This window comes from Oncorhynchus mykiss, chromosome 6 (genome assembly GCF_013265735.2).
Source record: "Oncorhynchus mykiss isolate Arlee chromosome 6, USDA_OmykA_1.1, whole genome shotgun sequence".
Lineage (NCBI taxonomy): Eukaryota > Metazoa > Chordata > Actinopteri > Salmoniformes > Salmonidae > Oncorhynchus > Oncorhynchus mykiss.
In genome coordinates this window covers 64,048,497-64,065,717 of record NC_048570.1, presented here as the reverse complement: position 1 = coordinate 64,065,717, position 17,221 = coordinate 64,048,497, and the positions used below count along the sequence as shown (strand labels likewise).

The 17,221-nt window shown below is 41.4% G+C and overlaps 1 protein-coding gene across 1 annotated transcript in view; it reads left to right on the top strand.

The window, feature by feature from the left end:
• Window positions 1-16,273, top strand: part of LOC110526332 (lysyl oxidase homolog 1) — a 35,443-nt gene extending 19,170 nt beyond the window's left edge. The window contains exons 4-7 of the mRNA XM_021607207.2: window positions 9,006-9,162; window positions 9,459-9,554; window positions 12,656-12,771; window positions 14,469-16,273. Of these exons, the coding sequence (XP_021462882.2) occupies window positions 9,006-9,162; window positions 9,459-9,554; window positions 12,656-12,771; window positions 14,469-14,475 (376 nt within the window). The 3' untranslated portion in view covers window positions 14,476-16,273. The remainder of the gene's footprint in view (window positions 1-9,005; window positions 9,163-9,458; window positions 9,555-12,655; window positions 12,772-14,468) is intronic.
• The last annotated feature ends 948 nt before the right edge of the window (window positions 16,274-17,221 follow it).

Genomic DNA, 17,221 nt, shown 5'->3' with positions numbered 1-17,221 from the left:
GCTCCTTGAAAGCGGCAGCTCTACCCTTTAGCTCAGTGCGATTGTTTCCTGTAGTCCATGGCTTCTGGTTGGGGTTGATGAAGGCACTGATTGATGTGGTGTACTCCTCAATGCATTCGGAAGAATCCCGAAACATATTCCAGTCTGTGCTAGCAAAACAGTCCTGTAGTTTAGCATCTGTTTCATCTGACCACTTTTTTTATAGACCGAGTCACTGGTGCTTCCTGCTTTAATTTTTGCTTGTAAGCAGGAATCAAGAGGATAGAATTAGGGCCAGATTTGCCAAATGGAGGACGAGGGAGAGCTTTGTACGCGTCTCTTTGTGTGGAATAAAGCTGGTCTAGAATGTTTTTCCCTCTGGTTGCACATTTAACATGCTGATAGAAATGAGGTCAAACGGATTTAAGCTTCCCTGAATTAAAGTCCCCGGCCACTAGGAGCGTAACCTCTGGATGAGCATTTTCCTGTTTTCTCATGGCAGTATGCAGCTCCTTGAGTGCGGTTTTAGTGCCAGCATCGGTCTGTGGTGTTGTGTAGACAGCTATGAAAAATACAGATGAAAACTCTCTAGGTAGAAGCCACTACAGCTTATCATGAGATACTCTACCTCAGGCGAGTAAAACCTTGAGACTTCCTTAGATATCGTGCACCAGCTGTTGTTTACAACTGTTCATAGAGTGCCACCCCTTGTCTTACCAGAGGCTGCTTTTCTACCCTGCTGGTACAGTGTATAACCCGCCAGCTATTCATGTCGGTTATTCATGTTATTCATGTTGGTGAATCATAAGATATTAGTTTTTAGTGTCCCGTTGGTAGGATATACTGTACGTGCTTTTAGTTTGTCCATTTTATTATCCAGAAATTGTACGTTGGCCAATGGTACCGATGGCAAAGGCAGATTAGCCACTCGTTGCCGGATCCTCACAAGACACCAAAAACCTCCTTCCTCGAAACCTGTCTCTTTCTCCTGCAAATGACGGGGATGAGGGCCTGTTCGGGTGTCTGGAGTAAATCCCTCTCTTCCGACTCATTAAAGAAAAATGATTTGTCCAATTCGAGGTGAGTAATCGCTGTTCTGATCTCCAGAAGCTCTTTTCAGGTCATAAGAGACAGTAGCAGCAACATGATGTATAAAATAAGTTGCAAACAATGCGAAAAAACAAACAAAATAGCACGATTGGTTAAGAGCCCATAAAACAGCAGCTATCCTCTCTGTTGCCATTGTACACAACCTTGCTATTACACTAAAAACTGTAAGACCCTTGCTCTACAGGGTTAATCAGATTTGCTGTTTCACGTGACATTAAAAGTTGTCTGTTTAGCTCATTCGTTTTCTATTAGTTTGGTTATCTGAGTTCGGTGCGTTCACGTTTGATCAAAAAACGTTCACGTTTTTGGTGAAATCATGGCTTTACTTAATACAATATGTCATGACATCACTGATATGTCTGGACACCCTCTGCCCTGCCCTTCCTCTATGACCTTGCGTTCCACAATGATTTTGTTGGTCACAGTATGTCTGGGTTCAAAGGGTTTGTGCAACAAGTCTCAGGCTGTACTTACTGTCCTCAGCTCTATGGAATGTTGACTGCCCATTAGCAGATTGGCAATGTTGCCTGCTGACATCACTGTTCGTTTATACATTGGTTTCCAGGGCGGGAGTTAGCCAATGCAACAGCTTGATTTGATTGGCCAATGGAAATGGGAATATAATCCATAAATGTTCCTGTCAATCTGTGCCCTGGCATCATAGGCCTGGTGCCTGGTATTATATGATGACATGATTGTGTGTTAGTGGAACTGCACAGAACTCTTTGACTCCTGAGTGGCACAGCGGTCTAAGGCACTGCATCTCAGTGTAAGAGGCGTCACTGCAGTACCTGGTTCAAATCCAGGCTGCATCACATCTGGCCAGGATTGCGAGTCCCATAGGGTGGTGCACAATTGGCCCAGCATTGGCCGGGTTAGGCCATCATTGTAAATAAGAATTAGTTCTTATTAACTTAACTAAATAAAAAGAGCACAGTAACAAGTGTGCTTGTTTTGAGAAAGCGAACACTCTTTGCCAAATCAACTTTACTGTCCTACATTTTGCCCCCCAATGGAATATTGTAATACAATGTGTAGTCAGAGTGTGCCCCCTTAATCCATCCATATGTTCATTTGTGTATTGAGCAAATGTTGTACGGTACAGAAAGTTTAGGATAAAACCTTAGAATCAGTGTTTTATGGCGACAAACATAGTATGAACTCGGTTTAATTTAAATAGATTCAGGTTTTCTCTATTAAGAATTATGTACATCTCAATATTACATTTCTGTCCATTTACACAATAGAGTGATCAATAATGATCAAACAGTACAACAGATGTTCACAGTTAAATTCCAGATGACGTAAAGTGCCTTCGGAAAGTAATCAGACCCCTTGACTTTTTTCACATTACGTTACGTTACAGCATTACCCTAAAATTGATTTTAGGATCATCTATCTGCACACAATCTACACACAATACCCCATAATGACAAAGCAAAAACAGTTTATTAGAAATGTTTATTTATTAAAATGTCTAATTTATTATTTTTCTTCTAATTTATTCAAACTAAAAAACAGAAATATCACATTTACATAAGTATTCAGATCCTTTACTCAGTACTTTGTTGAAGCACCTTTGGCAGCAATTACAGCCTCGAGTCTTCTTGGGTATATCACTACAAGCATGGCTCACCTGTATTTGGGGAGTTTCTCCCATTGTTCTCTGCAGATCCTTTCAAGCTCTGTCAGGTTGGATGGAGAGTGTTGCTGCACAGCTATTTTCAGGTCTCCCTAGAGATGTTCAATCGGGTTCAAGTCCGGGCTCTGGCTGGTCATTCAGAGACTTGTCCCGAAGCCACTCCTGTATTGTCTTGGCTGTGTGCTTAGGGTTGTTGTCCTGTTGGAGGTTTTGAGCGCTCTGGAGCAGGTTTTCATCAAGGATCTCGCTGTACTTTGCTCCATTCATCTTTGCCTCGATCCTGACTAGTCTTCCAGTCCCTGCCACTGAAAAACACACGCACAGCATGATGCTGCCACCACCATGCCTCACCGTAGGAATCCAGACGTGATGCTTGGCATTCAATCCAAAAAGTTTAATCTTGGTTACATTTGCAAAATATCTCTAAAAATATGTTTTCACTTTGTCATTATGGGGTATTGTGTGTAGATTGAGTTTTTTTTTTTTACATTTTAGAATAAGAAAAAACTTAAGGGGTCTGAATACTTTCCGAAGGCACTGTACATGCAGATCTTTTTGGTCCTCTTTTGTTATCTTTATCTCTATGCAGCACAAGCATACAGTGACCCCTTACCTCTAAGGTCAAAGGTCGTGGCTACTGTTTGCCCAGGTGTTATGTGATACATTTCTGCGATTCCTGTAATCTGGTTGCACTATATGGAATGCAAACACCATCCACTAAATATTTCCCCCCTTCTCCTGCCTGGCCTCCTGGAAGTCTTTGTATTGCATTTTAACACAACTGGGAAATGACTCATGGGTATAAAGTGCAAAGTGGGATTGGAATGTTTGCTTGTTAGGATTACAAGCCAGTCTTATTCCAGCCTTCTCCATGTGTCCTTCCAAAAGTTAATTCTCTTTAGTTGACATAGTCAAAGGGGGAGATCCAGGATTCCAAGGCGAGGGAAAGGGCCCTCCAGTCCAGACAGCTCTAGGCCCAGTGTCTCCCTGTCTGTCCCACTCTCACAGAGAGATAACAATCTCAAGGCTACCATCTATAAATAAACGTCTGTCGTGGGAAGAAATTATGGCCATATTTGAAACCCCCATTGCACTGAACACCCGCCTCAAAACCCCTGCCCATAGACACATACACACAAACACACACACACACGCACAAACACACTCATTCACACCACATACAGAGGGTGTTTTGCAGAGAGCTGCCCTCTCAGGATACTCAGTGTGCAGCCCTTTCAATTCCTCTGGGTTTACAGATTCCCTGTGTAGTCGGTGCAGATCCCCCTTAGAGAATCACATCGTGTAGATTTTAGCCTGCGGAAACACACTGTTCCTCACCTGAGAGGAGCTGTTTACCATCTTCAACTGCTATGGAAAGAATTACTTCTTTCATTTGTCACCTCCTCCATTGGTGGAAAGTACCCGTCTGCCTTTCCCTCCATTCAATCTTTAATGACTACGCCAGTAAAAAGTTGTAGCTATGTTAAAACAAGGAGCATGAGGTAAGGAGACTAGGTTATTATTTATACAGTCAAACTGACTGAACCAGCTCCAGCATTACCACACCTGCACTACATTCACCAAAACAAACACTGACAAAATTCTTAGTGTCTGGAATCTGGAATGTGACTTTCGGTAAAAATTGCAAGAAAAGGTGTTTATTTTAAATAATTAGGATTAGGATACATTTAAGTACATGTGAGATGAATAGGTTGACAAAGCACTCCAGCTTTTCAGCCATTAGGCGCTGTGTTCACAGTTCAGATGACGTCTTTCATAGGAAATCTAACTTGGCTGAAATACGAGGCCATTACTGTATCTGGGAATCGAGATGCAATATGTTTTACATGTATCATGCTGCCATTTATTCCAAACAGCAGGAGACTGAATAAGACAGAGGATGTCTTCTTATTCACAGTGCAACACTGTTTCTAATGCATATTTAAAGGAATCCTCCATGTATGTCACTTGTATTCTCAACCTTACAGTGTCGGATTTGTCTGAGTAACACAGTGTTAACAGTTCGTATGGAAAGGATATTCACAACATGCTGGTCTGCAGAGGGCAACTGTAAACAGCCAGCACTCTCAGGTCACTGTCTGACACTTGGCATTGGTCCACATCCCAGCTACAAGATGGTAAAAGGCTATTAGAGTAAATTATTTCAGATGGACCAGCACCAGCAGTGCACTGAGACACGGAGCGGTGCAACTAATTTCACATTCTGAGGATATGATTTGTTCTCATGGGTAACCAGGCTAGCAGTGGCAAAACGCAGCATTCCAACACAGTCAAAGCTGTGTAAACACATTCACACACACACACAAACAGATGCTCAATCCTTCACTTATCGTGCGGTAGTGATTAAAACTTTCCAGATTGATAGAAAGTAATTAACGAGACCTCATACATCAATCGATTGTTAATGTCTTGCTTCATCAGTGCATGGTTGTAGGTATTAATTACATTCTAGTCTCCTTTGGTACTTTGTGATATGCTTCGTCAAGCTGCACCGAGTTGAAGTGTTGACAGGTGAGGGCAATGGGCTGTTCAAATAAACAAGCACATCTAATTTAAAGACTTTGTATGGTGGCCTGCAGTAAACAGTTTGCTTTGTGTTGGTTTACTGATTATCATGTAATTATACTTTATGCAAATTGAGCATGCCTCTAGTATTGGCTGTTGTACCTGTCATTAACTGAATTTATAAATGTTAAAATTAGACTCTCCGTTGTTCCCCTGCTGACCACCCTGTGCCATGCCTCCTCTCTCTCCTGCACTACACACAGACGCTTTTTACCTGTCACAAATTAATTTGAACCTCTTTGGGCTAGGCAGCGGTATTTTGACGTCTGGATGAAAAGCGTGCCCAAAGTAAACTGCCTGCTACTCAGGCCCAGAAGCTAGGATATATATATATATATATATATATATATATAGATAGATATAGATATAGATATATGTAGATTTGGATAGAAAACACTCTAAAGTTTCTAAAACTGTTAAAACAATGTCTGTGAGTATAACAGAACTGAAATGGCAGGCAAAACCCGAGGACAAACCATCCACCAAAAAAAAGAATTCAGCATAACACTGATTTCAATGGCTGGCACTTTCATTATCGGGCGAAATCCTCCCTGATTGCAGTTCCTAGGGTTTCCACTAGATGTCAACAGTCTTGAGAAAGGGTTTCAGGCATTTTTTTTTAAAAGACCCATTTTGGCTGTAGTGTTTCCAAGCGCGTGGAGGAAAACACGTTCTTTGTTATTTATCTCCGGTAATGAACATACTATTCTCCGTCTTAAATGTGATTGTTTATTTAGGGTACCAAAGGTTTGATTATAAACGTTGATTGACTTGTTTGGATAAGTTTATTGGTAACGCTTGGGATTCATTTTGTATGCATTTTGATGGAGGGAAACTGGGTGGATTATTGACTGAAGCGCGCCAGCTAAACTGAGTTTTATTGGATTTAAAAAAGGACTTTATCAAACAAAATGACAATTTGTAATGCAACTGAGACCTTTTGGAGTGCCAACAAATCAAATCAAATATTATTTGTCACATACACATGGTTAGCAGATGTTAATGCGAGTGTAGAGAAATGCTTGTGCTTCTAGTTCCGACAATGCACTAATAAACCAACGAGTAATCTAACCTAACACTTTCACAACAACGACCTTAAACACACAAGTGTAAAGGGATGAAGAATATGTACATAAAGATATATGAATGAGTGATGGTACAGAACGGCATAGGCAAGATGCAGTAGATGGTATCGAGTACTGTATATACATATGAGATGAGTAATGTAGAGTATGTAAACATATAAAAGTGACATTGTTTAAAGTGGCTAGTGATACATGTAATTAAATAAAGATGGCAAGATGCCATAGATGGTTTAGAGTATAGTATATACATATGAGATGAGTAATGTAGGGTATGTAAACATTATATAAAGTAGCATTGTTTAAAGTGGCTAGTGATACATTTTTTACATCAATTTTTCTATTATTAAAGTGGCTGGAGTTGAGTCATAATGTTGGCAGCAGCCACTCAATGTTAGTGGTGGCTGTTTAACAGTCGGATGGCCTTGAGATAGAAGTTGTTTTCCAGTCTCCCTGTCCCTGCTTTGATGCGCCTGTACTGACCTCGCCTTCTGGATGATAGCGGGGTGAACAGGCAGTGGCTCGGGTGGTTGCTGTCCTTGATGATCTTTATGGCCTTCCTGTGACATCGGGTGGTGTAGGTGTCCTGGAGGGCAGGTAGTTTGCCCCCGGTGATGCGTTGTGCAGACCTCACCACCCTCTGGAGAGAGCCTTACGGTTGTGGGCGGAGCAGTTGCCATACCAGGCGGTGATACACCCCGACAGGATGCTCTCGATTGTGCATCTGTAAAAGTTTGTGAGTGCTTTTGGTGACAAGCCAAATTTCTTCAGCCTCCTCCTCTTCACCACGCTGTCTGTGTGGGTGGACCAATTCAGTTTGTCTGTGATGTGTACGCTGAGGAACTTCAAACTTACTACCCTCTCCACTACTGTCCCGTCGATGTAGATAGGAGGGTGCTCCCTCTGCTGTTTCCCGAAGTCCACGATCATCTCCTTTGTTTTGTTGACGTTGAGTGTGAGGTTATTTTCCTAACACCACACTCCGAGGGCCCTCACCTCCTCCCTGTAGGCCATCTTGTCGTTGTTGGTAATCAAGCCTACCACTGTAGTGTCGTCTGCAAACTTGATGACTGAGTTGGAGGCGTGCATGGCCACGCAGTCTTGGGTAAACAGGGAGTACAGGAGAGGGCTCAGAACGCACCCTTGTGGGGCCCCAGTGTTGAGGATCAGCAGGGTGGAGATGTTGTTACCTACCCTCACCACCTGGGGGCGGCCCGTCAGGAAGTCCAGTACCCAGTTGCACAGGGTGGGGTCGAGACCCAGGGTCTTGAGCTTGATGGCGAGTTTGGGGGTACTATGGTGTTAAATGTTGAGCTGTAGTGGATGAACAGCATTCTCACATAGGTATTCCTCTTGTCCAGATGGGTTAGGGCAGTGTGCAGCGTAGTTGAGATTGCATTGTCTGTGGACCTATTGGGGCGGTAAGCAAATTGGAGTGGGTCTAGGGTGTCAGGTAGGGTGGAGGTGATATGGTCCTTGACTAGTCTCTCAAAGCACTTCATGATGACGGAAGTGAGTGCTACGGGTAGTCGTTTAGCTCAGTTATCTTAGCTTTCTTGGGAACAGAAACAATGGTGGCCCTCTTGAAGCAAGTGGGAACAGCAGACTGGGATAAGGCTGGATTGAATATGTCCGTAAACACACCAGCCAGCTGGTCTGCGCATGCTCTGAGGACACGGCTGGGGATGCCGTCTGGGCCTGCAGCCTTGCGAGGGTCAACACGTTTAAATGTTTTACTCACGTCGGCTGCAGTGAAGGGGAGTCCGCAGGTTTTGTTAGCGGGCCTTGTCAGTGGCACTGTATTGTCTTCAAAGCGAGCAAAGAAGTTGTTTAGTCTGTCTGGGAGCAAGACGTCCTGGTCCGCGATGGGGCTGGTTTTCTTTTTGTAATCCGTGATTGACTGTAGACCCTGCCACATACCTCTAGTGTCTGAGCCGTTGAATTGCGACTCTACTTTGTCTCTATACTGATGCTTAGGTTGTTTGATTTCCTTGCGGAGGTCACCTTGCCCTGGTTAAAAGCGCTTTCAGTTTCGCGCGAATGCTGCCATCAATCCACGGTTTCTGGTTTGGGAATGTTTTAATAGTTGCTGTGGGTACAACAGCGCCGATGCACTTGCTAATAACTCCCTCACCGAATCAGCGTATTCGTCAATGTTGTTGTTTGAAACAATGCGGAACATATCCCAATCCACGTGATTGAAGCAATCTTGAAGATCTTCAAAGGTAAGGCATATCGCTATTTCTGACTTTCGTGTCGCAACTACCTGGTTGGAAAATGATTTGTCATGCATTTGTATGCGAGGTGCTGTCCTCAGATTATCGCATGATTTGCTTTCACCGTAAAGCCTTTTTGAAATCTCACACCTTGGCTGGATTAACAAGAAGTTAAACTTTATTTTGATGTGTTGCACTTGTGATTTTATGAAAGTTAAATATTTATAATACTGTGTTTTGAATTTGGCGCTCTGCAATTTCACCGGATGTTGGCCAGGTGGGACGCTACCGTCCCACGTACCCTAGAGAGGATTAATAAGGTAAAAGTGGACGTTTACTCCCCTCTTTTTGCACTACCGGCCACCTATTTGCCCTTCTGTCTATCCACAGACACTACCACAGCATGGATGAGTTCAGCCACTATGACCTGCTGGAGGTCACCACAGGAAGGAAAGTGGCTGAGGGACACAAGGCCAGCTTCTGTCTGGAGGACACCACCTGTGACTTTGGTCACCTGAAGCGTTATGCCTGCACATCTCACACTCAGGTAGATACACCAACACATATCTCACTAAGGTAGATTTGCCAATACATTTGCCATGGCATCATTAATTTGTCCGACGGCAAGTCGGTGTCATGGTCTTGCACTAGGTACTGCAACAATATATCGTCATCTGAGATTTCAGCGAGCAACGACAACATGTCTCTTGTTTAACAGTTCTTCCACCCCACTCAGTCTTTCTATGAGTCAGAGATGGTGCAGAGGCACGTCTCTCTGGTGCTGAGCTATAAGCAGAGACTGTTGAAGTTCAACATGAATAACTCTCCTCTATGTTCCTTCAGGGTCTGAGTCCGGGTTGCTACGATACGTACAACGCTGATATTGATTGCCAGTGGATCGATATAACAGACATCCAACCTGGGAACTACATACTAAAGGTGAGACTAAGAGCAGAGGAAAGTTCTGATGGTAATCTTGGTAATTTTCCAGGAAGGCGACATTCCAAAGGCAACGTTCCATAGGAAAAGGTTACTGGAAAAATGTATGGGAAAGTTTTACATTTGGAAAGTTGTCTAAAGCTATAAAACATGACGTTTCCTAGACTGTGGCTCATGCCGATCTACTAGTTCTGACTGCCATTCAGTCCCATTGCTCTCTGCCTGTCTGTGTTGACCTCAAGTGTTTCAATGTGGGACAAATCCTAACTTGGGTTGCATGTAGTGGACAGTAATATTTGACATGTCAATATACAGTATATACGATATTATAAATACCTCACATGCGACTCATAAGAAGACTAAACAATTAGCCTATTAAAATGTTTCTCTGACTCCATAAAGATAATTAAAATATACAAGCAAGCATTAGGCAATGAGTTGACGTTGACTAGCAAGAATTGGTCTGAGAATTGTCTATATCAAAGGCAGGTATTTAATTAACATTGTACAATGAATGGATTCACCTACAAGCCATAAAGCTTAAGATACAAAGCATTAACAAGCATTACAAGGCATTATTCTAAGTATATACAGTAGATTATAAAATGAATTTACAGGACAAAGCATGAAAACAAATATGTTTACTAGTCCAGAGGCCTGGAAGCCTAAGAAATTGGAATGGATCCTACAACCTTCCTCTAAATCAAATGTAATTTGTCACATGCTCTGAATACAACAGGTGTTCCATGAAATGCTTACTTACAAGCCCTCAACCAACAACGAAGCTCAAGAAATAGAGTTAAGAAAATATTTAAATAAACTAAAGTTTAAAAAAAATAGAATAAAAAAATAACACAAGAAAATTACATAACAATAACAAGGCTGTATACAGGGTGTACCGAGTCAATGTGTGGGGGTACAGGATAGTTGAGGTAATTTGTAACATGTCTACGCATAGATAATAAACAGAGAGTAGCAGCAGTGTAAAAACAAAGGTGGGGGGTCAATGTAAATTGTCCGGGTGGCTATTTGATGAATTGTTCAGCGGTCTTATGGCCTGGGGGTACAAGCTGTTAAGGAGACTTTTGGTCCTAGACTTGGCGCTCCGGTTCCTGCTTGCCGTGCAGTAGCAGAGAGAACATTCTATGACTTGGGTGACTGGAGTCTTTGACCATTTTTGGGGCATGGACTAGATACAGGATGAGAGAGAGATCAAAGGCATTTCATTCCATTTATAACATCTGAAGGTGTAGCCGTTCAACCCAAAACCAACCACCATTGAGCAATCAAATGATACCAAGTTGGCAGTAACCTAAACACTCCCAGGCCCAATCTACACAGGGTGTCACAGCACTTAAAAGCTTGATGGGAGGAGACCAATGTAAATAAGACAGACTTCCTGAGAGGAACATCAAATATTTTTGCAAATAGTAATTCAGAGTTCACCCTATACAGACACAAGTAACTACAGAGATCATACATACATATAGATAGCATCAGAGTTAACCTCAGTGAACAGTAACCACAGAGATAATACATATATATAAATAGCATCAGAGTTATCCTCAGTGAACAGTAACCACAGAGATAATACATATATATAAATAGCATCAGAGTTATCCTCAGTGAACAGTAACCACAGAGATAATACATATATATATAGATAGCATCAGAGTTATCCTCAGTGAACAAGTTTCAGATAGAAACCATATTTGGATACTATAGAGATAGCAGAGATACAACAAAGAACAATGCCGAAGGACTAGTCAGCCCTTCCCCCTCTGAGGGGCCAAAATTCATTTCCAGAATTCCAAATCAAATCAAATTTTATTTGTCACATACACATGGTTAACAGATGTTAATGCGAGTGTAGCGAAATGCTTGTGCTTCTAGTTCCGACAATGCAGTAATAACCAACGAGAAAATCTTGCCTATCAATTCCACAACTACTACCTTATACACAAGTGTAAAGGGATAAAGAATATGTACATAAAGATATATGAATGAGTGATGGTACAGAACGGCATAGGCAAGATGCAGTAGATGGTATTGAGTACAGTATATACATATGAGATGAGTAATGTAGGGTATGTAAACAAAGTGGCATAGTTTAAAGTGGCTAGTGATACATGTATTACATAAAGATGCAGTAGATGATATAGAGTACAGTATATACATATACATATGAGATGAGTAATGTAGGGTATGTAAACAAATTGGCATAGTTTAAAGTGGCTAGTGATACATGTATTACATAAAGATGCAGTAGATGATATAGAGTACAGCATATACATATACATATGAGATGAGTAATGTAGGGTATGTAAACATTATATTAAGTGGCATTGTTTAAAGTGGCTAGTGATACATTTTTTTACATCAATTTCAATCAATTTCTATTATTAAAGTGGCTGGAGTTGAGTCATAATGTTGGCAGCAGCCCCTCAATGTTAGTGGTGGCTGTTTAACAGTCTGATGGCCTTGAGATAGAAGCTGTTTTTCAGTCTCTCGGTCCCTGCTTTGATGCACCTGTACTGACCTCACCTTCTGGATGATAGCGGGAAGAACAGGCAGTGGCTCGGGTGGTTGTTGTCCTTGATGATCTTTATGGCCTTCCTGTGACATCGGGTGGTGTAGATGTCCTGGAGGGCAGGTAGTTTGCCCCCGGTGATGCGTTGTGCAGACCTCACCACCCTCTGGAGAGCCTTACGGTTGTGGGCGGAGCAGTTGCCGTACCAGGCGATGATACAGCCCGACAGGATGCTCTCGCTTGTGCATCTGTAGAAGTTTGTGAGTGCTTTTGGTGACAAGCTGAATTGCTTCAGCTTCATGAGGTTGAAGAGGCACTGCTGCACCTTCTTCACAACGCTGTCTGTGTGGGTGGACCAATTCAGTTTGTCCGTGATGTGTACGCCGAGGAACTTAACTTACTACCCTCTCCACTACTGTCCTGTCGATGTGGATAGGGGGGTGCTCCCTCTGCTGTTTCCTGAAGTCCACAATCATCTCCTTTGTTTTGCTGATGAAAGTACTGTGTTATTGTTTTATTCCTACCTGCCTTGCTGTAGTGGTATCCTCTTGTGTCCTCCTCTGCCTCTCAGCTCCAGGTCAACCCCAAGTACCTTATCTTGGAGTCCGACTTCACCAACAATGTGGTGAGGTGCAATATCCACTACACGGGACGCTTCGTCACAACAACCAACTGCAAGATATCTCAGTGAGTACGGCAACATCTCTTTTATGACACTAGTCAAAAGACAAGCTCTCATTATTATGTCAAACTACCTGTTAGAACGTTTTTTTAGTGTATTACCTAATGATTATGTGAATCATGTTCATCAATGTCACCAAGATGAATGATTACTGACAGTTTTATTCTGCCTCTCATGAGGAGCAGTAAGGCTATTGGTACTTTCAATTGGTTGATTAGGAAGTGTATTTTTACACTCCGAATTACTGATAAATCCTTTTTATGAAAGTGACTCAGCGTTAGAGCATACTTTATCTGAGCAATTGCAATGTACAGGTGAGGTGGCCTTTTTGCCTTTACCTCCCTTATCTCACCTCATTTGCTCACATCGTATATAGACTTGTTTATACTGTATTATTGACTGTATGTTTGTTTTACTCCATGTGTAACTCTGTGTCGTTGTATGTGTCGAACTGCTTTGCTTGATCTTGGCCAGGTCGCAATTGTAAATGGGAACTTGTTCTCAACTTGCCTACCTGGTTAAATAAAGGTGAAATAAAATAAAATAAATAAATAAAAGGTGATAAATCCCCTCTAGTTCTATGGAGTATATATGGAGTACACAGATAATTGGTGAGCCCACATGGTGAGTGGGCTAAAGCATTCAGAAAACCATGTCACCCTATATGAGACAACAGTGATATGTGAAGTTTTATTTGACATTGGAACAATATAGAGACATATAATGACAGTATATAGCCTCTAGGTATGTCCTAGTTGCGAATAACTAACAACAAACATGCAATTTAGTTTTTTTATTGTTTAATTTCAGTTTTTGTTTTTGTGTTAGGGACAGAAAGCATGTTGAGCCATTTGTATTGTAAGGTTTTTGGGGCTGATTGAGCAGGTTTAAATTATAAACTCAAGCGCTGAGACTGGCACTAAAAAATATGGTGGAAGGAAACTCTCTCTCACCCATGTTTACGCCAATCCAATGCTTTTCAACTTTAGTGGTACATATAAGAAGAACAGGGGCAGACTGGGACCAGAAATCAGCCCTGATAAACCAGACATTTCTTTCACTTGAGGCCCCCTCACCAGCCCATTTTTATTTATTTAAGGCCCCCATTATAAGCCAGATAATGATGATTTTGTGCAACAACAAAAAGTTTAGACAGGCCCACTGGGCTAAAAATGCACCTGCCCATCTGACATTTCGACCAGTCCGTTCCTAAAGGCGAATGAAGTTAGCTACTTAGCCAATTTCTTTCCTTGTTAGCTAGTGATAGCTAGTGACAGTGATGCACAAACTAGGCCTATTTGAAACTTACCAATCTCCTGACAGCATTTCAGTAGCTTTAAAACACTTCAAAAGCATGAAAACCCATTGAAAACCCCATTCGATTTCTGTCCAAAGTTTAGGGGAAAAAATGAAACAACATAATTCATGATTGTTTTATTTCATTTGAGTTCGTTTTGGAGTCAAAGATAATGGTTTTAGTTTTTCCGAACGGGTTTATTCATTATTTCATTTCAGTTTCTAAATCGTTTTTTCATGATTGGTTTTTGTTTTGGCTTCAGTTTAAGTTTACTATAATAACGTTGCCTCGGTCTACAGAAAGGGCCTTCAATAAGAATGTGTGGACAGGTAGGCTAACCTCTCTGTCTCTCTGTGTTATCAACACCCACCTCATTGTGTTGTTTGTTCTGTGTCCTTCCTGAAGGTCCTGATCGGACGTGGGAAGGGTGAGTCCTCCAGGACAGTGCTGTTCCATTGAAATGTGAATGGAATTCATTTTGTTATTGTTACTGCTGTTGTTTTGTTTGTGCTGTTTTTGGTTTCCTGGGCCCAGAGTGAACAAGGGTTCCAGTGGCACTGAAGAAAACATGGGGATCTTTACACAAGCACACAAACTGAAAACCCATACCAGACTCATCACTCCAGTCTCCCACCGTCTCCATTGTTGTTTTCCCTCTATATTATCCATAACCTTCTCTCCCAGACCAACCCCACTGCTCTTATTTCTACACTGACAGCCTTAATGAGGCTTTTGTCCATGAAATAGTAAACATCTTGGACATTGTGAATACGTTGCTCACAGCTGTGAGCAGAGTGGCTCGGTTTAGTTTTAAATAAGGTGTGAAATGGAGCTGGTGCTGATATTAGTGGTCCCAGACGAGTCTGGGCTCAACTGCAGTTCAACAAATAAAAAAAATGGTGCATTCATCCACGCTGTCTGGGAGGGTGACATGGCAGCCCAGCCAGTGACTCACTAGGACCATTATAGTGTTGTTGTTTTTCTTCTTCTCTCAGCCTCTTTGTGCCAGGTTGAAACATTGTGATTCTCTGAGCACATTTGCATAGTGTGATATTATGGAGAGACGACAGACAGCGGAGAAGCCAGGTTTTGTTTGTTTGCACACGTTCGTCTCCATCAAGTAGTCACTCAACATAAAGAGGCTGTCAGAACCTAGAGCGTTACCGCCTCTAAATACCGTCAAAGTCAGTTTTCCTCCTCGTCCTTCATTTTTGTATTTGTCTCACAGGAAAACATAAAGCTTAGTTGGCAGCTTAGTTGCCATTTATTTTCAAGGAGGTGCTTTTCAGAATGAAACTTACATTGGATTTGTCTTTTTTAATTACCAACACTGGTCAGATGCCAAATAGGTTATCTGTAGCTTTGTAAGAAGAATGTACATGACAATTAACCCACTGATGCATGGTTTTAGCTATGGAGAACTGTACTTGTTTTAATTGATTGTATTTTGATTCTTCTCTTTTTTTAACAAAAGGGTCTTTAGTACTGTGTTTAAATTGTTGCTGTATTTGTGAAATTCCAGGAACTCATATATAGTTTTTTTATGCAAATCCAGATCATGCATTTGATTTGTTCAAATTGAGTGTGTTGCGGCAGAGATTGACTGTAAAGAAGAAACTAATGTTGTAAAAACCTATCGTTGTGATGCATTACACTAGTAGGTTTAGCTTGGCATTACAGACAGAAAGAGTGCCGAAATGCCGCCTCTACCTACCTCTAAAAGAGTGAGCTATTGTTTCTAGTTGAGTGTACGGTTTCTATTACACATCCCTGTGATGATGGCCCGCTATGGCCTCCCACACAAACACCATTGCGACACACACCTACAGTAAAACACTTAAGAGAAAGGATTTAGAAACATGAACAAATGCAAAACAGGTCTAGTCTTGTATACTGTTTATATACCATATTACACGTTAACATTACCATTTTAAGATTGTACATAGTAGTCTATCAGTGCTATCATTGACCAACACTTCTTTGTATTCTGGTTGCTCTTGATATTGTATTTTTACCAAGACAGGTGGAAAGTATAATTAGGAGATTCTATTCAATCAATGGAATGACACTATTAGACTTGTGGATTATAGCAGGTATTATTAAATATATGAGTATATGTTGATTTGCTTGAGTTCTTCTGTTCTTGAACACCTGTCAAAAATGACATACCTAATAAAGACGTACATTTACACCTCTATAAGGTGTTTGGACTGACATGTGACTGTTGTTTACAGGCTGTAGTTACCGATGTGGTTTCTGTCACTGTGTTAAAAAAAAAAAAAGATGTTGCATTTTGTGGGATAATAACACAATAATGGATCAAAAATGTATTCAAGGTTTCTGGACATCTGCATGCACGAGACATAAACATTAGACCAAACTTCAAATGCTGGAAAGTACTTAAAGTTCCAGTTTCATATGTGTATCTCATGTTAGGATTTGGACATACATCCATTTTGTTATGGGGCCTTCATTTTATTCTTCCTCTTGTGTGTGAATAAGAATTCCATGGTCAGTTTGGGATTACACTGCTCCGGGGTGTTCACATAATAGGCCACACATCCAGACAAACAGTGCTGTTGATTCAGAAACACCCTGAGATTTGAATATTGAAAAGTTATTTATGGTTTCCTACTCTGAAAATGTCAGGTGAAGGTATGTTTAATGCATTATGGCATTTACTGTAGGTCTGTCTGTGTAGTTGTGTACATTTATCATGCAGCATCCAGGCAGGAATGCAAAACAGACCTTTTCAGGTTCACAAAAATATACGGTGAGTACAAATATACAGACAGCTCTTCATGGCCAAGCAAGAGACACGGCTGTCTCATTTGTGTCGTGCATTCATCATGTGATATCGCACAACTAATTACTTTGTGTCTCCGAGCAGGCTTGGTGGTCATCAGTCTCTCTCTATGTTAGTAAGCCTGAAACAGAGCACACATCTCCTGTCCAGAGACATGTTGCAAGATCAGCTCGATTGGGCTGGCTTTACAGTTGAACATCAGCATGAGCATCCAATGCCATGATGTCCTTATAAGAATATGGATATGGGCACACAGTGCCTTCGGTAAAGAAACACAAATAAGCGTAGCCTTTTTTATAAAAAGCAAAAGCTTTCTCAAATGACCCCAATACTGAAAAGTAACATTTGTTGA